Raw genomic sequence first — 23561 nt, forward strand, 5'->3', positions numbered from 1 at the left:
ACTGACTGAGTGCAGCCACTGATTTATTGCTGAGCCACAAAAAGGTTTCCTTTGTGTCCCGGGATAAAAGCCAGGAATGTTGGACGCTCCATTAATTAGGCAGTTTGTTGTGCTTTTGCATGGGGACACTGGTAATGATTAAACAGCTATGTGGCTCCACACACACACATACACACACACACACACACCTACCTCTACTAATTCTGTCTACATCACATTGTTGTTGTTTTTTCAATAGAAACTTATGAAATTTTATTTATGATTGTTTTCAAATACCACATTGTCAAAATACTCCAATACATGCAAAAGTCTTGCATTCAAAATTATATTTAAGCACTGAGGTATTATGAGCGAAATGTACTTCGAGTATCACAAGTAAAAGAACTTAACGGGTATATTGTCATACAGTACTATGATCAGTACTTTTGATAGGCACATTTCAGCAGTTTAAATACTGCATTACAATCCGTAATATTCTGTCATATTTTATTAACTGATATCATAACAAGTGGGGTGATATTTCATACAGAGTAGATGTAATCTGTTAAGTAGCAGGAAAGGGAAATAATCAAGTAAACCTCATTACTTCAGCGGATATTCTTAGTTAACTTACATCACCCAAATGAATTAAAATGAAACGTTTTAAAGAAGCAGACAAGCAACATACTGAAGAGCAGTTTGACCAATTGTCCTCCGTTTCTCTTTTTCAGTTGTCTTTGCTTGATCCCTTTTCAAAACGTTTGATGTTTGAAGTTTCTGTCGGGTCAAAGTGTAGCACAGCTGTGGTCTTCCACTCGTGACGACGAAAACCCCGCGCTGAGGGGAGCCGCATGGACCGCTTTACAACAGCAGAGGTCAGTGTAAGCATGTGGAGTTAACATCATGTCCCTGTCCACTCCGTTTTACACGCTTCACACTTCCATCAGTACCATGGCTGTATGCTGACAGCGCCCTGCATCCTCACATCAGTGTCATGTCTGTCTGTCTGTCTGTCAGTCAGTCAGTCAAGGCAAGGTTGTGATTCAAGAATCAGTGCGCATGGTGTGCATCGTCTGGCTTCATGATACTTCAGTGTATTCAGAGCTTTTACTGAAGTAACAGTAAACAGTACTAATACCACAGTGTATTCTGCCTGCAAAATGTACCGGAGTAGAAGTATATGCAAATACCTCAAAACTGCATCGTGCAGTGCCGCACTCGTGTAAACGTACCTCATTAGATGCCATCACTGGGTGCCAACAATTAACTGGCCAACCCTGTGATGAATGAACGAACTGCTCCGCTTCCTGAGTAGTAATCACAAACAAGCTGCCTGCCAGTAATGCTGAGGGATACGATGGGAGTGTTGTGCAAATGAACACAGAATTTATGAAGAAATTATGATGTGACCAAAAATATGTTGTGGCCTGAACCCGACATAAAGGTAGCAAGTCTGATAGGGTGAATGAAGCACAACGTCTACATTTTATTTTAAAAACTGCTCAATCAACAGGCAATAGCAGCCATATGATGAAAACTATTTTTACTCCTAAGATACCAAATATAATGACTGTTTGCATCTGTTTAAATCAAACAATTACATCACACCTTCATCAGCTCCTTCCCACTGTTATCTCTTTAAAACCATCTAGGGTGGTCTTGTAGTTTTGTGTCATGGACTGTTGTGTGAATGCGTACAATTCCACAAAATGCAAAGATATTACTTACTTTACTGTACGTTTTTTTTTCCATCTGCATGTGAGAATCCAAAAGCTTGTATTTATCAAGAAGAGATAACAACGCATGTCTTCACTGCATCCCAAATCACAGATATTATCATATTCTAAAACGGTATCCCAGGTCACAGTTTAAAAATAAACCAACTCCCCATGAGAGAGAAACCTTCTTTCCTGCCACCTTTGTGTGTGTGTGTGTGTGCGTGTGCGTGTGTGTGTGTGTGTGTGTGTGTGTGTGTAGTGGAAATCCTTCCCTCCCTCCTCTGGCTGTAAACTTACTGACCCTCTTTGCTGCAGTGGTGGAGCTCATCTCTGCATTGACTCCTTCTGTGGAGAAAATCAATAAGCGAGGGTCAAAACAGCCACTGAAGGAAGGAGTATTAAACCTTCAGCTCAGGATTTACTGCGGAAGCTACTGTGGTCTCAGCACAGAGCGCTGGGCTTGGTGTAATTTTACATGCATCTGTGTCTATTTGCAGTATGTCTTCTTTACATGTAAACCTATTAGCTTGATCTAAATAATGATCACTAATTCAAACATTTAAATGCTGAAAAAGAAGGCTAACAAAGACTTGAACACCAGTCAGCTTATGTTACGTTTTGTAGTGAATTTGAACGCACAGTCTCTCACAGATGCTTAACACACACACACACACACACACACACACACGCACACACACACACAAACAGGAAACTTCTGATAGGCCCAATGTGTAGACATCAGCCTTTCCCCTTTCCACACATGCCTCTCACCTCTCAGCACTCTCAGCCCTCATCTCAAATGTGCCGTCGCAGAGTATCTTTGACTCCCCGCCCGCCAATGTCTGTGCCGCGCTCAAGCTCCTTATCAGGTGTTAGACGCGGCTTTGGTGTCAGTGAAGTCCCGTCCATCGCGTCACCCTCACAACCTGCTTTTTGAGCTCTATCATAAGGACCAAACAACAAAATGAACGCATGGCACACGTTTCAGATCAGAGCTTAGTTTTAGGTTGGTTCACTTATGTTGTAAAATAATAACTGGAACATTACGCAGATCAAAGAAATATATATATATATATATATATATATATATATATATATATATATATATATATATATATGACTGACACCAATATTGATATCTGCTGCATTTGACTGGACAGTGCAGAGCTGCTGCTGTCCCAAGTGAGGTCCCAAGGTCTCTTGTGCTTGTGTAGATATTTATTACTTTGATGGTCGGTTCATCTGCTTGATTATTATTCTTGCATAAGCCTTACTACATAATGCAACATCTGTGATCACACTGACCAAATATCACGTCAGTCAATATTTATTGCTCCAATTTGTCCCCAGCAACTGATGCTGGAAGGTTTATGAGGCTATTTTCACACCAATATGGATAGAAATTAAAAACTATTTTATGTTTCAGGTGTTGTCCTTATGCACTGAAGCATCAAGACAGAAACAAATCTCCATCCTATTCAGGTGTGGCTCTGGGACTGCATATTCAGTGACACTTCATTTCATTGATAAAATAAAGTAAATGAGTAAACCGTCACATCGTGTTTTGTCACAAGGTCATGAACTTGACCTACTAAAAGTTATTAACTCCTGGTTTAATTATGTGACTTTTGAGCAAAACTTTAAAACTGCTTATCTGTCAGAGGGAACACAAACATCTCTTGCAGCATCTACAACATGAGCCAAATCTTCCAAATCATAATCATTGATTTTCAGTGCTTGTGAGGTCGATGCTACTATGGCTTAGCTGAGAATGTCCCAACCTGAACTGTCTGCACAGTTTGGAAAGTCCCATAGGCACAACCGTGGGAAAACGGGACATGAAAGCTTGTTCACCAGGATAAGTGAGTGAACAAATTCAGATGCAACCTTGTCTCCTCAACATTACTGGCAATTAGCTGCTGATAAGTGGGCAGGAAAGGCAGCAGACAGTGTGTGAATGTCACCAGAGGGCTTGGATACAACATGGTGGGTCTCAACAGAGCTAATGTTGTCACACAAGAACACCAGCAGATCCAGGAGGCAGAGGAAATGCGGCTTATTAAAGGCATCAGATCATACAGTGGTTCCTAAGACTTATTCCTTCAGTCACGTGGGAACAAACTGGAAACTTACCACAAGAGAACAAAGCTTTTTAAAGAGTTACAGGACCACAGACTTCACCAACAAACAATCCAAGGGCAAAGACGTCACAGAGATGAAGCTCAGTTGAAGAGGTCAGGAGTCTAAAAATGTTTTTCCTCCGGCACAAAGCCTGACAAAACGTTTCAGGTTTTTTGTGCAAAGAAATATTACGTTCTAAAATGACTCAAAGACAATTTTGGGCATCAAAATAAATAACATATGAAATCAGAGGCAGGGCTGTGAAGCAAACATAAAAGGTTACAACCTGTGAATGATTTTGGACACAGATTACATTCTTTAAATTGACAGCCACAACTAGCTAAAACACTGTTTAAACAGGAGAATAACCAGAAGACTGTCTGTTATATGAGCAATGCAGCGCAAATGTATTTAACCTATCTGAGACATCTGCAGCTTTGTGGACAGATCCAGAAGTTGTCCAGATGTCACTGCCAGTCAGCTCAGCTAAAAATGTCCTGTGCCTGGGACAATCATCTGATGGACAAACACAGACGACACGTAGCCATTGCTGTGAGTGAAACTGGAAGGAAAGAAGAGTCGCGGTTTTGAAACTGTACAGAAATCAGCCTGTGGAGGGCAACAGAGCCCAGAGAGCCTCAGTGTTTAAACCCAGATCCTAACCCAATCATACAGAAGCATTTTTGTAAAGAATGTGTGAGTGAATTTAGCTGGATCAACAACAGCTTTCTGCCTCTCATCTGTAGATTCTGGACAAGGCTGAACGCATGACGTCTACTGGGGCGGGACAAATGAAACACACCTGCATGCCTGGATGTGTGAACAACCACTGAATCACTCCTCCTCCCCTGAGGATTTGTCAGCTCGATGTCAGCGCGTCTGACAGTAGACGGGTTGGTGGTCACTTTGTCCAGATGTTGTTGTTCTGTGGTGACGAAGCTGTCCATACTTCCAGTGGGCACAAACAGTCCTTTTGATTAGGAACTGATGGTTTTCTGGATGCAGAAAGGATTAAAAAGTAATTTAAGAGTATCTTTAAACTGCCCTTGACTCTTTGTTATATATTTAATTGTACAGTTACATTATTGCAAAAGCCTCCAACAATGTTCAAATCCAGAGGAATCTGTAATTTTACTCAAGGTTATGTCGAGTTTCATTTAGTCACCGAGTCAGAGTGAGGAAGGAGGTCGGTGAACGAACCTTTAAACGTTTCTGAACATTTCTGCCACCTGATTATTTTTCACCAATGATGGATGTAAATTAGGAATAAATGAAGGTTTAATGTACATGTCAGATCATTACTGCAGCAAGTCAAGAGCAAAAAAACACCCTAAAGCACCTTGTCTTCGAAAAAACCACCTGCTCCTGGTCCGTCACACTGACACGACAATGACATTTTCTCTGTTTTAAATGGTTTAAATGTTTGATTCCAGTTCAGGTATTGTTTGAAAATGTGTCTCGGTCAAAACCCGAAACCCCAGTAGACACACACACACACTTAAATCACGCTGAGATTCTTGATCATTGGGTGGACTTTTCTCCCCCCCACCCTTTGATGTTTCTCCAAGTGCGACTATTTATACAACCACCACTTGTTGTCTGGAAAGTGCAAGCCTCTAGATCCCCCACTGTACACAAGCATATAAACACGGCCCGGGCTCGCAACGCTGCCCTCCTTATCGACAGGAACCCAAAGTTCCTCCAGTGGAAATGTCTTTGTTCCCCCTCGGCCGCCACACAATGAGCGCGACTCTCTGGAGTCGGCTGAAGGCACTGCAAGCGAAGGCCTCCACTCATTCCACACATAACACGTGAAGGAGCTGACCTTGGCAAGAGGCTATTAAAAATGTCCTCCAGCGAACATGCATGTACAGTCACCATGGTACACAAACACTCTCCTGTACGTAGCAAAACACGTTTCGGTAGGGCTCCATAGAAAGACGAACTGCAGGTGTCCAAATACTTTTGACTATACAGCATATATCAAAAGTATCATATCTATTATCTGCGTTACGTTATGTTTCTGACTTAATGGCACTGTGTCCTTGGTTTTCTCTGCACTGTTCCAACATGTTTAACGCTCAGCAAGGTAAAATGTGTCATTGATGCGTGACAGATTCACCAACTCAGGCTCTGAAGAATGTATAACCTCCTACGTAGAGCGTTGGCACAGAGGCAGACAAACTCTCTCTCTCTCTCTCACACACACACACACACACACACACACATATATACAGGTTTTCCCTAATGACTGGCCTCACGGCAGCAGTCAGCAGGGGCTCCACAGAGGATGAAATCCTGTTACAGCTGGCTTTTCATGATGCCTTTAACCGCATTACAATCCCCTCTCAAGTCTAGATCCAATTCCCCTATCAAACAAGGTAGCCACACACAGCCCCACTGTGACAGTGTTGTCTGTCTTTTATGTTGAAGAAAACAAAGTATGTTTTCCTTCTCTCAGTGTCTCCAGTGGCTGAGCTCTCTGGGTAGATGGGAACAGGAAGTCAGTCAGACAGATGGGAGATGGAGGGGCGGGGTGGATAACTCACTTGACTTGTGCGTGTGTGTCTGAAGACCTCATAATGATGGAAAGCTGAGGTGAATCCTCCTGAATGAGGAAATTTTGTCAGACCTTGCTTAAGAGTCACAGGTTCTGGCCATGCAGAAAGGCAGAGCAAAACATACAAGCTGAATGAAGGGTTAGTTGGGCGGACTTTACTTCCGCTACCTTCCTGAGCACAATATATCAAGTAACCCTGACATAATGAGCTATAGAGCGGAACAATCAGCTGTAATGATAATTGAGGGAAGGTGGGTCTGCAGCAGGTCACGTTTCCCCTCCCCCCTGGTCCCAGCAGTGGAGAAACCCCCTGTCTGCAGCATCAGCCACATGTTGTCTGCAGGATAAAAAGGCCTTCCTTATTAAGTCAGCTGTCACATCAGGCACCTTGCCAAAACGACACATCCGTCCACTCGCCATTCCCAGCTGTGCCCTGGTCGCTCGGTGCCAATGCTGAGTCACAGCGTGACCTCATACAACCTTGATTTTGAGATTTTCTCCACAATCTGATTCCTACTAACACAAAAACTCAGACATTAATAACTTAGTTTATCTAGCGGCTCCTTAAATGAATGAGTGACAATAGTTGCAACTAAATGTGACTTGGATTCCACATGGTGTTAATGAGCAAAAAGGATCATCAGTCTTAAAGAAGGTAATCAATTATGTTTATGTGGAATCCCCCCTGTAACTTTCAATTGACCTTTCATTCAGGCATTGTAACTGAATTGATTGAGTACAGATGGAGTTGACCTCTGATCAGCTATCTAAGGTCGTGTCTGTCAAGTGTCAAGTTGAGAAAATTGATTGAAGTATTGAATGGGTTTCTGATTAATTGATTTTTCTGACACATTCACCCCCTTCCGTCTGCACAGAGAGGGGAAACATTTCAACATTAATCAGCAGCTCGCTGCTTTTGGAGAACCGGACCATAAGATTTTTCTGGTTTCAGTTTAGTTTCCAAAATTGTTGTCTTATCTTATGGTCACTGGTGATTGTGAATGTCTGCTATAATATCCAAGGTGACTTCTTCAAATGTCTTGTTCTGTCTGACTAACAGTCTAAAACCCAAAGATATTCACTTATGACACAGAAAAAACTTCAGATTTTCAGACTTGAGAAGCTGCAACCAGCTTATCTTAGTTAAAAGTACCAATTAATTTCCTGTTTATCATCTTGATCAAACGTGAACAAAGCGTTTTAAAGAACAGTCAATTTGTATTTTATTTCCCTAATTCAAATCCTGGCACCTGCTGCCTACATTACCCACAATGCAACTCAACTGCAGATTAGTATACATTTTACACTATGAATGAATGATACTGAAAACAGGCATTAGCTGAAGCCATAATTTCACTATTGACTCTGTGCTGCTTAAGTGCACATCAAAGAGTACGCAGTAAGGTTGTTCAACAATGTCATCAAGCCCCTACATGCTGCTGTTCGCTAAAACACGAATTCTGGTGAACTCAGTGCCTGCAATAAACAATTTAAATGTGAAGAAAGGTGGAAAACATTATATTTCATTTCCTCAGTTTTGTGAAATCAAGGTTCGGGTTGAGAACTGTTTGGGGTGTGGATCAGAGCTACAGTAGAGTTTAAGTGTGATTCATGTGCCAAATCACTTTCTCTTTGCCATTATTTCTCAAACACATTGGCTCAAGCATATTTGATGAGGCCCAAGGCAACATATTTCTGTGACATGCCCAAACCAACCAAGGAATGTGCGATATTGCAAAATCTCTCATTCATTATTTCCTTAGTCATTATGGACAAAGTGAGTCAAGGTTGAGTCACACAGTAGGCGTGACAGGATGAAAATATTCACTAAATGGCTTAAATGTACAATAGACAGTTCTCTTTCTATGCAGAGTACTTGTACTTTTCCATTTCAAAAATTTATCCTATGCCAAAATTCACACTGCTATGGATGTTCTCCTCCCGATCCACTTGTTCTTCATCGGTACACACAGTTTGTTAAGTACCGATGGAAGCATTGATGCTCAAACTTGGCAACAACATCTACAATTTCATGAATATTGAGCAGATTCCATGTGCTGATGAATTGGGTTTGAACTGTTTTTCAAAACCAGAAAAACATATGAAACAGTCAAGTTGGGCTGTTGCTATGGTGTATTAGACGAGAGTTATGCGATGTGTTTTAATTTTGATGAACTTAAATTCCCAAAGCAAACATACAGTGTTGAAAACCAGGGGTCCATCAATGTTGGAAAGGTAGTAAGAACATTTACATACTATAAAGTTATGGGGTGCAGGTACCTGCAACCTACTTGAGTACTTTCAACATTGCATTGCAACTTATTTTACAGTACAAATGCAAACGCTTCCCACAACCAATGAAACTGGTGAAATGAGCCCTCATGAGAAACAAGCAGAAATGCCAGAGAACAAGTCAAGAAAAGTCAACTCAACTGCATTGTTAGATTACAAGCTAACTCACTGATGTTACCAACAAAACTGAACACAACCAAAACACTGACTTACAATATGCATGTTAGCACAAGCAGTGGGTACTTACACTTGGTGGACAGTAAAACAAAGATCCTCCACACTTTAGCAGAAAGTAGCTTGTTAAATCCTTAGAGAAGACTTGGCAGCAGAAAGAGCAGAGTAAGCTAGCTAGTGATGAGTAGAAACACTATTATATTCTAAACAAAACCGTGCTGCAATCAGACTGCTGGCAGGCTAGTTTGAGTTAAAACTGCTGACATTATTTAAACATAAGCAGCGAGTGTTTAGTAATATCACAGCAAAGTTAGCAAAGCACACCTGCAGAGTGGGCGGGGCCATGGCATTTTACATAGACCGCCATTTTTAAAATGGTGTGTTGGTTAAACAGCAAAGTTATATGGTTACAGCCGTATGTGAACCATATGAACTCAGTTGCTATACTTAAATACTATGTATGGTACTTGTACTTTAGTATTTCTATTTTATGCAACTTACACTTCTAATTCACTACAATTTTAAGGTAAATATTGTATGTTTTACTCCACTACAGCTTGAGTTACTAGTTACTTTTCAGATTGCAACTTTTCAGTTTTCATTTGCCAGAAACACAAATGTTTGGTGCCAGCGTTTTTATTGGCTGAAAACACAGAGAATGTCCATCACTTGGCGCATATTCAGTAGCTTTTAATTTTCTTGTTGCATACACACTGTAACTTTAGTAACTCCTAAGCATGTTTTACATTCCCAGATGTCACTCAGGCTGGAAAAGGTGCAAACTGACCTTGCATATCACTGTACAGGGTGTAATGGTGCACTGCACACTGTCACTTGAGCATGGATAAACAGACATGTACGGAATATGTGGTGGCAAACCTAAGGAAAAAAAACCACATGATGAAATCTCAAAAAAGCACAGTGTCTAGCACGCCATCTTTTGATCTGTCTGTTCATGTAAACAACAGGCTATATGTGTGTGTGTTATATATAGTCAGGTTACACACATGATTTGCGTTTCCCACCAGCTGCTAAAGGCCAGATTCTCTCTAATAAGTTCACATGCGCTGGCATCACGCTACTGCATGGATACTCTATGTGTGCATGTGTCACAAGAGAGTGGACAAGGGCTCTTAGCTGAGGCAGGGAAGTAGTGCAAATTCACAGTTTGCTTACCCTCCTCTGACCTTTGACTTTTCCTTTTGCCCTGCAAAATCCAACATGTGTGTTTTGAATGACTTCCCTTGGCTGTGATCTGCCTCTGTTACAGCAGGGAGGCAAAACAAACCTGTCCAATAAGGCTGACATCAATACATCCCTGTCAGATTAAATGGGATCCTTTGGTATAATTACCATAAAAACCATGGTTCAAAATATGTTTAAACACAAATGGCATTCGGTTTTATAGAAAGTTGAATATCTTTAGGACTGTTTGTCATTTAAAAACACCTCCACAGACTGTGAGAAACTGGAATTGTTTGCTGACTATTTATACGTGAAGTGATTAACAGCTCCACTGAGGAAATGATCAATAATGGAAATAATATGCAGATTAATAATATAAGTTCTAATTAGATGTTATAATTAGCTGCCCTCTTGTCACATTTTTCCATTAAACATGATTTTTCACATAACCTGCAGCAATCAGTAAAATATGTTTCTAGTTTAAATCTTTGATTATCATAACTGATTATCATAAGGGGCTCTCTGGCCTTTATTTTAATTAAAGTTCAGATATTCTTCTCTTCATGTAACCGCCATGTTTACCCTTACAAATCATTAAAGTTTCCTCTCAACACGTTTGTTTATTCAGACACATGTGCATGCACACACACCGAACAGATGTCCCAGAAAAGCTGCCGTGCCACTGGAATCCCGCTTGCATTTCCTCCGCCCTCCTTCTGCCAAACTGATGCCCCACACGTCTTGGTGCAGTGGGTATGTTGGAGAGTTACTGCAGTGGCAAGGCAGACCTGCACTGCCAGCCAGCACACACAGACTCACTGTGGCTTGTTTCCCCGCCTCGGTCAGCCCACAGTGCCAGCTGCAGCCCGCTGTCCACCAACACGTGCCAGCTTGATGTCCCATAAGAACCATGTTTGTAACTGTATGTGTGTGTGTGTGTGTGTGTGTGTGTTTTAAAAGGACGGAGGGCTTAGCCTAAAATCCTGTCACCCAGCTGCTTCCACTGTCAGATGGTCTCAAAGACCCGCATCAACAAATGTAGTGACAGGGAGCAGGAGCACACAAAGTACCGTCTCACAGTTGGTCGGCCTTCTGCAGCCTGCCTTTGTGTACAGGCATGTAACATAAACTTAAACTGACTCTGCCTTAACACAGAAAAGTAAATTTCGCCTGTTTTCTCTGCTTGCGAATGCTTTTGGCCTTTTTTTGAGCTCGGTGTAGTAGTACTACGTGTTTACAAATGCTGCACACTGAGATGTCCTTGGCTGTTAAAAGGAGCCACTTTTGGAATCTGGTGTCAGTTTACTGATAGAGTCTGGGATCATTGGGTGGGCAGGGGGGTTACTGATGCAGACACACACTCACAAAGGCAAGTTGGCACCACATCACATATTTACCTTGTGTGAAGCAATGGCAATACATAAATAGCTTCTTGGTTATACCCAGACGGATTAAAAAGCAACAAGGAACCAAAATGTTTACTTGATACTACATTAATGATAGCGTTAACAGCAACAAGAGATTAAATTCAAGTCAAACCAAATAAGTTTTTCCTTATCCAAACAGAGGGTGGTGGAGTCTGCCCTACACTGTGCAGATACAGATCGCAGAGCTGTTATTTTGAACAATATAAATACGGAAACTAGAGCAACCACAGGAAAACATGAATGCAAGGGGAACATCCACCTCCATATAAGTAAAATATTCACATATCACAAAGTCGCTTCATTGTTGTTAAATGGAGAAAGTTATGTGCTAAAATGAGGTCAGCCCCTGATCCGAATAATAGCCAGATCCTACGTGAGAGTTTGCACCTACATGATATTATACAAATATAGATGCAAGCACCAAGAGAGAAGAAAAAGAGAAATTCAGACATGAAGTACTTCTCCAGAAAAAAACCCACAATATATTCTGATACCTAATATCAACTGTGTTATCGAGGACTACAGTAAACCACTCTTAAAGTGAATTTAGAGTCATCTGTGGATTAATATGTCCATATGCATTATCAACTCCCTTCCCATCTCCCCATATGACTCCACCACTTCCACAAAGCTGTGTAAGGTGATCCGTCCGGCCTTTCTGACGAGGGAAGGTCCTATTAGCGCCAGCCAGGGGCACCCCTGGGATTCAGGAGGAAAAGTGTCCCACCCCACCACCACTCCGCCCGGCTTCATAACGTTACTCATGAAACATTCACATCTTTATGTGGCCAGGATGATCACGCCAGCCTCCCATTGGCGGAGCCTGGATCGGCCCAGAACAGGAGATGAGGTTCTATTGGTGCGGTGGAAGTGAGAGTGATGGCAGGATGGCGGGGAGCCTGGTGAGGTTATTGAATCGATCGATCCAGGCCGTTCTCGGCCCTCACAGAAGAGGGCAAGGGCAAGGACTGCAGGTTTTCAGATGACTGTTATTCCAACAGAGGCTGAGAGTTCATCTTCAGGTTTTTTGACCAACATAACACATTTGCAATTGAGCAGAACTAAATTTACTTGGCAGCTCACCTGTGTACATCCCCTGACTCATTCAAGTCCAGTAACCTCTTCCTTTATCTCTGTCCTGAAGGAAATATGACTCTTCAACTTGTTAAATGCTAGTTACTACTGATGCTAGCATCAAAGTTGGCAGATAAAGTTGCCTGACTGCCTGCTGGTTGGTGTCGGAGAGGTACTATAGTGTTTATGGTATCTTTTAACCTGAAAATGTCTACCTGGTGCTGCTCGAAACAAGTTTCATGACATGTTACAGTCATTTGATCAGTTACTAGTGCAAACACACTGATTGCTGCAGCTTTAATTTTTTTTTTTTTATTTTGGTGCATGGAGGTCCACCACCACACCACGATCCAGCTGATGCTTACTGGACAGTAACATTTCTGTCGTGATAGTGTTTTCTCAATGTTGTGTACTGCGAACCAAATATTACAAGCATGATCAAGATGTGTCAAAACTGCTTTAATAAATAACTGGGACGATTAGTTAGGACAATCGGACATCCTCTCAGATAAAGGAAACCTTTTCACTTTGTATAAAATCATGTCCCTTGTAGAATAAAATGTATAGAATATGCATATACAGCTTTTAACACCAGCAGTGATGCATCTTTAATTCTTTATTTTGCTGTGTCCCATTTACAGAAAATAAGATGGCATTCTGAGACAGTGACATGGTATGAAAAAGGGGTAACTTTGAACTGAGTCGGTAACCTAAAACACATCGGGATGGTAGCAAAAACATCTGCAAATTTGTTCCCTTCATTAAAGCCTTTAAACCAAACATGAAGCTAATGCATGATTCCCACGTTTGACCAACTAACACCCACATTCATGACACTCAGAAGTGCCACGGTGGACTGCTGTTGCTTTTTCTTTTTTTCTTTATAAATCCTCCGTCAAGGGTTTTATTCCAGGAATCCCCGCGATAGCAAAGTGAGACAAGGAGAGCACTTTACTCAGGCGAATAAAACACGCCGCTATACACCACACAATGTTTTAAAGAGTTACTTTCCTTAATAATGAAAACAAACCCACAACATAAAAAGATGACCACTGATTACACAAATAACACATTACTCATTACATTAAGGCACCTGAAACAAAAGGGTTTGTGATGGGTTTAGAAATGGTTTGAGAACTGTTTAAGGCTATAATGTTGGCAGTTTTGCAACGCCGCTCACCAAAATAAGCAAATCCTGGTTAAACAACCACAATCCGTGATACCTCTAATAGAAAGCAAGTTACAAACGAGAAAGAAAGTCAAATGGGTAGTAAAAACTGGGTCAAATAATGTAGAAGAAAACCTCTGCTCAGCTTTCAACAGGCAGAAAAATCAAGAAAATCACAGTTCTGGCCCTGCCCCTATTTGTGATGTCAAAGGTCACGTTCACTGACTGAGGAAGCAGTCAGAGCAGCAACTTTCTTAGATGTTTCTGTATGGAAAGAGCAGAACGGAAGCCATTTTCTGCCTGATCGGCTACAGTCCGACCATGTCAGAGATGTTGTCGGTTGTGTTACACAGTTATGAAATACCAATTATTAATTACATCTTCCGAATACCAACACAGGTTTTCTTCAAATCTTCAAATAGGAAATTAAGTGCAAAAAAAAGAAAAAAAAATTATTTACATCCAAAGTAGAAAATCAAAGATTGAGAACAGATCTAGTAATGCTGGACAGCAGATAGCTTTGCAAATAGGTCATCTGGAGGTTGAATTACAAACTAAAAAGCAATAAAGTCAAAGCCATAACCACACATGTGACAATCACAAAAGAAAAAAAATGCATCGTCGGGACAAACCATATATAAACCCTTCAGAAATTCCTTCATAGGTGGTACCTCATTGTAAAGATTCTCAACTGCGGGACTCAGAATATGAAGTGTTATAAAACGTGCCTATTTGAACTGGCATAAATAAAAGGAATGGCATTGTAAAAAAAAATAAAAATAATCATAATAATAACAATAACAATAATAATAATAATAAAAATGTGTGACTTGTCTTTAAGTTACTTATTTCAAATATACACAGCGACTCCTTTAGTATCTACATATATATATATACAGAGTATTAATTTCTGTTTTGATCAAATACCTTGAATGGCGTTGCTGTGAAACTGAACTCTTTAAATGTACACTTACATCCCTTTGAGATTTGAGAACAAGGAGGTCAAACTGGGCAGCGCGACTCGGAGCCTTGACGCAGCTCTTAGAAAGGCACTTGCTACCAACTCAAATACTGCAAAAAATCCTCAAACGGAGCTTTCAGCCGAGACAACTGAGAGACAGGAGAAAAAAATGGAAGGCCACATAGTAGGCACTGGGATTTCTGTCCCACTCTCCCCTCCAGGCCAAGTGTTTTGGTAAGGCTTGCGCATGATGGCCACAGGTGGATTGGTGGGCAAAGCCGGAAAGAGAGCGAGCAAAGGGAGGCTTTTTCTCCTTCACTGTGGCTGCAAGAGTCCATTTCCCTCAAAACTCTTCCTTTACTGTCCCTTTAATGTGTATCTGCGCCCCCACACACAGACAATGAACAGGAACCTGCAGACAATTTAACAAGATCATAACCATTTGTAAACAAACAAAAAGAACTTTATACAGATTGTTTATTTTTTCTCCTTTTCCATGATTCGTCGTTTCTTTAAAGGTATAATTCCACAAACAAAAATTGGTGAGAGCTTCTTTTGCCTTCTGAATAACTGTTACATTTCAGCTCCTTTTGTACATAATTAAAAAAAAAAAGTGAACAGAAGCAAAAAAGGATGTTCACTGTGCTCGAGCCTCCTGAATCAAAAATCTTTTCAGGTGACAGTGACAAAAACATGAATACACAAAGCAAAGAACGGCTTATTGAAACACAAAGCCTCTTCTTCCAAAAATAAGAATAGTCGCTGCCTTGCAGCTTCTCTCGCTTCCACACTGCGAGTCCTTTGTTTAAATTTCTTATACACAATGGTCTCTGAGGTCTTTCTGACCAGTCAAGGCGGCGCTGACATTTTTCCAGCGGTTGTCTTTGGGGCTGTAGCCTGGGGTCCGGTGGGGCGCTTTGAGGGGTGAACTGGAGCTGTGCGTGGTACAGATCACTCCTCCGCCGGACTGCACTGCAGTCTTACAGTACTTACTAACTGGCTGCTTTCCCGCCTCTGCTCCACCACACTCCTCCTCCTCGAGCTCAAGCTCGCCTTCCGTTTCTTCCTCCCCCTCCTCCTCTTCCTCCCCCTCACACGTCCGATAGGAGGGGCCCATGAGCTTTTTGCGTTCCTGCTCAGCCTCCCTGTTGCTCTCTTTCAGCTGCTGCTGCTGCTGACGTCCCACGACGAGCCGAAGAGGCTCCCACTGGTTGTTAACGCTGTCATCGGCCGCCGACCGTATGTTCCTCTCGCGCTCTTTTCTCCGTTTGCGTGTCCACCAAATACATACGATGATGCAGAAGAGGCAGAGCAAGCAGAAGACCACACACAGCAGAGGCACCAAGTAGTCTGTTGGCCATGAAGGACAAGTGATGGAGAAATCAGTGCAAGTAGTTACAAGTCACTGACAAGTCACTGAATCGGGCCCATAACAAACTTTCATGGGACACGTTTGTTAGTGATCACTCACCCACTGAGGAGGTCATGATCTGTGTTTCCACTTTGACCTCAATGACTGCCAGCATGATGGTGCTGTTGTGCCGCTTGGACAAGGTGCCCACAATGGCGCTGGCTGCCTCATGGATCAGACTGTGGTCTGTTAGATCCTCAGGTTGGAAAGACTGAGAACCAAACCAGAGAACAGGGAGGAAGTGAGACACAGCAGCTGGGAAAAGGCATTAAATTGTTTCCCAACATCTGAAATATACTGTATCAAACATGTGAGAGATTATCGATCATCTAAGTGTATTAATCATCTCAAGGAATTCCTTTTAATTTCACTTGGGCTTGCAGCAGTAGCTCAGTCTGCGGGGAATTCGGCTCGGGAACCGAAGAGTGGCTGGTCAAACCCAGCAAACTGGATATAAGAGCTAACCTGAGCTAACATTGTAATAATGTTTCAATAATACTGTTCACAGCAAGAGCACAGTGGATACTATGAGCCAAGTATAGAACATACAAATTCAAATAAAGTTTGGATCATTCACTTACTATAGCCACATCTACAGCGTCCTGATTTGAATGAGAGAGGTCACAGAGCAGGAGGAGGGCATGGTCTTTTGCCAGCCTTCGGGTGTCAGGAAGATACCTGAGCTCAGAGCAGATGTTCTCCACTGTTGTTCCCTGCATATGTGCGCACACACACACACACATTAGCAACAAAACCAAAACCAAAAGCCAAAAACTGCACGGCTGCAAACAAGAAACTTTATGTGAAGAGACAACTCACCCGTGGTACTTTGTCTCTGTTGAAAACAAGTGTTATGCGGCCACAGCTGTTGTCCAAGTGCCCGCTATTTGGCTGGCACTTGGTGGTTACTTGTGGAGGTGAGGGTCCAGCCATGGAACAAACGCCCCACTCATGGCAAGGGGGAGAAAAGCATGTGAGGTAGCTGTGCTCCAGACACTCTTGTCCAGCCGGGCAAGACTGCTGTCTCCGGTCCCGGCCTGATGGCTGGAGCCGGCAGGGACGACGACCACACAGCACCTGGTGTTGCAAGGTCAGCGTATTTAGCGTAGCACGGCATCTACGTCTACATTGTAATTCTTAAACATTTAGACTGGTATTAGCCTGCAGGTTGCCTCATGACAACCAGCAAATGTAAGCTATCATTTAGGGCTGCAACTATCATTTTCATTATCTAGTCATCTATTAGATGTTTTTCCCAATTAATTGATTTATATTGTAATTTATTAATGACATTTTAGCTTCATTTATACATGTAATGAAATACCAAAAAAAAGCACAAAAAAGGAAATTAACTTACACATGACCAACTAATCGTAGCTTATTTTTTTTGTCTTAGATCTTTCAGACTTTTGTCACAGCTATGCTTTCTATCAGTAGATATCAGCTGGCACTGTTTTGGGGTTGAGTTGGGTTGTCTTACCTTCGTACAGTCCACTTTGCCATTGATGCAATGGCAGCTGTTACACTCTTCCTCCCAGCGGCTGTTGTGGGGAAACTGCAGCCCAGCATAGTGGCAAGGCTTCCCAATACCTATGACTACATACAAACAAAGAGAAAGAGACATGCTGATCTTCTGCAGAAGGGAGTCTGAAGTAATGAGTGACCTCACTGTAGGTAAAATTCAGCAATAACAAGAGCCCATAAACCTCAAGTTGGAGTGAATTAATGATGATTGTAATTAAAATTGTGATTAAAATTTGAATAGAGACGTATTTACACTCTTGGCATCGGGTTCCTGTCCTACCAAGCGGACAGATGCAGCGGAAACCGTTGATCTCGTCCACACAGGTGGCACCGTAAGCACAGGGTGAAGACTGGCACTCATTTATGTCTGCAAAGGGAAGAACAGCAACAGCTTGACTCTGGATCACAACTTTTTTTGGCTTATGACCCTTTACAAGACAAGTAAAGGCCCAGTGACAACAGAGAGTAGCACAGCATGTCATGTGACTGCAGAAGCTCTCTGATGTAGAAACTACCAGCAGGGCTAGTTGGAAATCTGTAACATGCCAACGGTGCTTCAACTGTTTTGGACTTCCCAAATCTGTACTCTCTTAAAGTCAGTGATATAAGACAGTTTGCTCGTACCTGATTCCTTCTCAGATCGTCCCATATGATTATTTTTAATGATTATGATTAAGCCAGAAGTCATATTACCAACAGTGTCAATCATCTCATTACGCTTCAGATTCATATTGCGGTCCCTTGGAGGGAAACAGAAGCCAAAACTTTTGATCAAAATAAATCACAAAGTCAGTTAATGGACAAAACCCATGACCTGCGCGGTTCAAATCACCACACATAATTTCATAAATTAGTCACTTGTGCAAGTTTAACCCACAAACTGCCAGTGTTTTGAGTAGCTCTTCGAGTCACACATATCAAACGTGCCTTCCCACCAAAATGATTGGAACCCTGGCCATTGTCATCCACATCCCATGTGAACACAGTCTGGATGAGAAATCTCAAATTCAAGCTTGACAGAAAAGGTGAACGCTATCCAGCCGAAACAAAGGAACGGAGAAAAAGAATTTCAGGGTCACTGGGTAATTTGTCTTCCGTGTGTCTTTGTGTGACTGTGAGAGTATGGAGGAGGGACGACCTCTGACCCCTGAGGCGTTAAAGGACTGAGAAAAAGGGAAGAGGGCGGTGTCCTGGTCTTACATTTAGGTGTTAATGTGTCCATCTCCTCCTTGTGCTCCTGTTTCTTCCTTTCGGCCTTTCCTCTCAACCATCTTCTAAATCTTCTAAATCATACTACATTGCTATGGATCTTAAGGAATCAGGATTTTATTTCCAAATGTTTTAATGGGCATTTTTTTGATATTTACACTGTGTATGTTATCGTATTTAGCACAACACGGTCATTACTCACTGATTCGGCAGTCTGGTCCGGCGAAACCAGGAGCGCACTCGCACCGAAACCAGTTGACTCCATCCACACAGATGCCACCATTGTAACTGAGAGAGGAAAGAAATAGAAAAACGATTAGATGAGGTTGTACGACAGCCACATCACTTCCAGCTGCAACAAAGCACTTAGTTTATGTGTGTGTGTATGTGGTGGTGGTGATGGTGGGGTGTCACAAGGCTCAATTCAACTCATCAATACAAGCCTCCACCTTTCAGATGCTAATTGCTGTGTCCAGCCCCTCCCCTCCCCTCATCATGCCTCTCTTCCATTCCTCCTCAAAGCCCAGATCCCCCTCCAGGTCGCAGGGGAAGAATGGACCCCCACCCCACCCCTCCCCAAAACCTTTCTCCCCACCTTTCTCTGTCCTATTCAATATCCAGTCCCCCTCCTCTGAGAGATGCCCCCTTTGAGGCTTGATTTAAGGACAACTTCCACTGCTTTTAGTGGCCCTTCACCCCCTCCAGCTTGCAAGGTCTGTGTGATGTGTGGAGATGAGGGTGGACAGGGACAAAAAGGGGGTGCGGAGGTGGTGCTGTTTGGAAGGCCTGGATACGCCACCGGAGCGTGTGGGGTAGGAAATGGTACGTACCATGGATGAGGGTTGCAGTCATTAATATCTGTTGATGAGAGAAAAAGAAAAAGGCTGTTAGAGCGCCATAATTGTGTAATTTCATTTCATTCAAATTTCTGTTTTATCACAACTACACTGCAGTGGCAGCATAATTGCATCACAACCCAAAGTAAAGCAACATAGAGAAACTAACTCTGTCCGCAGGTGGGGCCTTCCCAGCCCTCTTTGCAGATGCAGGTGAAGGTGTCTCCTCCTCCCACACAGGTTCCACCATTGGAACAAGGACTGGAGGCACATGTGCTGTTCTTGGCTGTTTGAAGAGAGAAGGTATTGGTCACAGAGGTGCACTAGATTGTTAATCAACTGACAGAAATGGCATAAACACTGACACGGCGTACTTGTGAAGGAAATCAAACACGGAGAAAACATGTAACTATAACTTTCTCCTGACCTTATCTAACCTGAAGTTTTGACTCCAATTAAAATAATGTAATCTGTAATATTGCGAAAACACCTTGAAGTGATTAATATACGGCTGGTAAAGAGTTGCTGATATTATCTGAATTTGGGCTTAGAGGTAGGAATTGTATGACAGTCGGTGTAACCTACTAAATACAGAGTTTTTAACCATTCTGACTTATGGTACCATGAATACTGGTGAAAAGCCCTTCATATGAATTGACTTAATAGCCAGACTTTGACTGTATAGTATGTTTTAAATAACAATTTGTATTATTCTGGTTTTTAATACATTTTTTCATCCACCGTCCTTAATTAGCCTTAACCTCGACCTCTAAAATGCAGCTCACGTCAGACTCAAATAGGTTCAGTGAGCCAAATAGCTCTGGTATTGAGCTCATTGATGGCTGTTTCAGCCAGCTGGAGAAACTGTCCAGTCTGAGCCTCTTCCAACACAGTTCCATATCTATCTCACTACATTATGAAAACTAGTCACAGGAAAATATCAAAAAGCCCAGATGGGATTGAGCAGCATTACAGGTTGCTGCAGGTCAAAAATATTGACCCTTCAACAGCAAACTTTTGTGTTGACTTAGAGAGGATGCAAAGGGGACTGATCTCAAAATAAAATGCTTTCTCCTAAATGAATGAATGAAACCAAATATCTGAGACACTATTAATCCTCATCTTCCTTCAATCTCACCTGTGTTGCACGTGTTTCCTCCCCATCCAGGTGGGCAGGCACAGCGGAAGACATCCCCGTGGTCGTAGCAGGTGCCTCCATTGCTGCAAGTGGTTGCGTCACACTGGCTTTCACCTGGCCGGGATTACAAAGAAACGCCGTGGTCACGCGATCTTCATATGACTGTTCATAACATCACTAAGATCGGCCAACTCTTCCATGACCAACATACGCCCAGTGTCAACCCCGAGTAAACATTTCAGCTGTCAAAACATACAAAGATCTGTAGCATGGTGGAGCTGGGGCCACGGCGAGCTCCGAACATAAACACACACATTAACACAGAGTCGGCATAACTCACGGGAATGGCAGGTCTTGCCCTTCCAATTGTCGGCACACTCGCAGTAGAAGTCGTTCACCAGGTCGACACAGCGTCCGCCATTCTTACACGGGTTGTGTTTGCACTCGTTGACATCTGAGGAAGATTCAGACGATTTATTAAAACCGTCTTCTATTTAGTGTGAGCAGAAGCTCTACTCCAGGCACGACTTTTTGGTTAAAACGCTGAACAGACTGGTTGAAAAGACGGATAAGTGAATTATGCTGGAGGGGAGGAACTCACTGAGGTCACAGAGTCGACCCTCCCAGCCGTCGGGACAGAAGCACTGAAAGGAGTTCACTCCATCGATGCAGGTCCCTCCGTTTCCACAGGGGTTGTTGATGCAGTCATTAATATCTGAGAAAGTGTGAAAGTTAGAAAGACAACACACACTGAGCAGGAGTACACTGAGAAGACAGATTTTGAAGCTTTTTGGTAAGATTTGACAGACAGGCCCATCATTCCTCCGTCTCTACGTACTCTCGTGACAGTAGATGCCACTGAAACCCGGATCACACACACAGGTGAAGTTTCCCGCTGGCTGGCTGATGCAGCGTCCTCGTGAGCCACACACGTTGGAGGAGATGTGCCGCACTCCGGCCGAGTCGTTGGTTGCTATGGCAACAGTGCAACTGTCAATGGCTGCAAGAAAAAAACAAAACAAAACACAGTTCAAATTCACTACTTTTCTTTTGACATACTGGTTTGCTCACGACTGTTTCATCAACGCAGCTGACGTCAGTCACCTTGACACGGTGTGGTTTGGCAGTTTTCTTTGAGTTGTTCACAAGTCTTTCCCTCGTAGCCTTCAGGACACGCGCAGTAGAAGTCCTGGTCCATGCTGTAGCACTTGGCCTCGTTCTCACACGGGTTTGGATCACAGGCATCTGAGGGAGACCAGCTAGAGATCTGAGGAAAGAAAGGCGAGAGGAAAACATCGCAATTACAACAGAGTCAATATTTACAGATCAAAAGCTGTAATAACCTACCTGCCCAGCACCAAACGTGCAGACAGACAAAGCCAGCAACACGCTGGCAAACATAAAGGAGTATTTAACTGCTGCAAAGAAAGATATTTCTGTCCGGAGTTGGAGATTGAAACAAATCTGATATGATGGTAAATATTTGAGTTAGATTTGCCAGGTGGCCAGAAACCAGTGTTCCAGCGTTTCTTTGTGCGTAATGGATGAGTAAATGTGTGTTTTTTGATTAGCCAAAACAACTGAAGGTGCTTTATGTGACCGCTTTATCCACGGCTTGTTGCACCGCCTACAAAAACGTCGACAAAAAGCCTATGAATGTAGGTTTTGACAGCAAAGTAAGCCTTCTCATTTAGCCACTGAAAGCAGTTGAATTTCTAATTTGACATTTAAAACGTTTCACAGCTGGCACCACCATGCCAGCCCTCTGCTGCCAGTGAGCACCTCCACCTGGATCAGATGGAGGTTCAGTGTTTTGCCAAAGGGCACAAAGGGACACAAAGGATAGCACTTGTGAGAGATGAGAAGGTTTCCACGCAATCAAGCGATCTGAGCTGATCTTTGGAGACAAGCTCGCGTCTGTAATTTGTAGACCGATGCTGTCATACTGACTCAACTTAGGAAACATCATCACCTTTCAAAAGTGGCTATTTGGTGATTGTTAAAACAAGTGATGCCAAATGGGTGACTGAGAAAACAAAACCTAAAGTCTTGCGTAGGTGAGCGGCTTAGCTCGGCTCAAGCCGGCGCTGCTGCACAGAACAAATCAAAAGTAAGCAGACGAGCAAAGTAAGCCTCAGAAACTTTCCCTAAGCTCATCAAGGGAATCCACGCTTTTGGTTTTACATCTCTGCCCTGCTTAATCTTCCAAGATTATTCTGAGACAGAAGCCTGGCAGAAGAGGGAGAGCGAGAAAGTGAGCAGCCAAGAGAAAGAGCCCATTATGAGGGCAAATGTTGACTCTGGTCCAACATCGAGCAGAGCCCCAGTGAATATAGTAAAGATAAATCATCTGTCATACCACAGTGACACAGAAAGAACCCGACTAGACGCCACGGTGACATCTTTTGCCATTTCCACATGCTGTAATACAGAGGTTGGAGTGAAAATCTCTCAGTTTATGTAAACAGAGGCCTACTGTGCATAAACTCTGGGTTTCACCCCTTTGCCATTTAAGGCGCTGAACAAGCGAGTTAGAGAAGAACAACACGGTGGGTGAAGTCTGTGGTCACACAGTTTATTTTACCCTAAGTGTCAGGGCCAGATACATTTTTTTTCTTTACTGTTTGCATGTGTGTGGTCATGTCTGAGGGCAAGAGCCACCATAAATCGTCTGCACATTAATGTAACTGTTTTCGCTGTTCACGGCACATAAGACATTTTTCAGCAGCAGACAGGTTATTTGCAGGGATACTATGCAGGATTTTCCTAAAAAACAATGTATAG

At 42.6% G+C, this 23561-nt stretch overlaps 1 protein-coding gene and 1 long non-coding RNA gene across 5 annotated transcripts in view; both read right to left on the bottom strand.

Annotated features, from left to right (window-relative positions):
- Positions 1–225: 225 nt before the first annotated feature.
- LOC124051043 lies at positions 226–9193 on the bottom strand. Of its 2 annotated transcripts, XR_006841731.1 has the most exons (4): positions 8918–9193; positions 4621–4813; positions 2469–2637; positions 226–2042 (listed from the first exon to the last, which is right to left on the bottom strand). It is a non-coding gene; the product is annotated as an uncharacterized LOC124051043 (long non-coding RNA). The 2 variants fall into 2 exon arrangements; XR_006841730.1 differs by lacking the exons at positions 226–2042; positions 2469–2637 and adding an exon at positions 3263–4380.
- A 3775-nt stretch (positions 9194–12968) lies between these two features.
- Positions 12969–23561, bottom strand: part of jag2b (jagged canonical Notch ligand 2b) — a 43075-nt gene continuing 32482 nt past the window's right edge. For all 3 annotated transcript variants that reach the window (XM_046372987.1, XM_046372986.1, XM_046372988.1), the window contains 14 exons: positions 21882–22044; positions 21616–21777; positions 21379–21492; positions 21118–21231; positions 20778–20891; positions 19809–19925; positions 19634–19661; positions 19006–19091; positions 17848–17961; positions 17551–17666; positions 16890–17147; positions 16652–16783; positions 16131–16281; positions 12969–16009 (listed from right to left, as the gene is read on the bottom strand). In XM_046372987.1, coding sequence (XP_046228943.1) covers positions 15474–16009; positions 16131–16281; positions 16652–16783; positions 16890–17147; positions 17551–17666; positions 17848–17961; positions 19006–19091; positions 19634–19661; positions 19809–19925; positions 20778–20891; positions 21118–21231; positions 21379–21492; positions 21616–21777; positions 21882–22044 — 2205 coding nt within the window. In that variant the 3' untranslated portion in view covers positions 12969–15473. The remainder of the gene's footprint in view (positions 16010–16130; positions 16282–16651; positions 16784–16889; positions 17148–17550; positions 17667–17847; positions 17962–19005; positions 19092–19633; positions 19662–19808; positions 19926–20777; positions 20892–21117; positions 21232–21378; positions 21493–21615; positions 21778–21881; positions 22045–23561) is intronic.

This window comes from Scatophagus argus, chromosome 19, assembly GCF_020382885.2.
Source record: "Scatophagus argus isolate fScaArg1 chromosome 19, fScaArg1.pri, whole genome shotgun sequence".
Lineage (NCBI taxonomy): Eukaryota > Metazoa > Chordata > Actinopteri > Scatophagidae > Scatophagus > Scatophagus argus.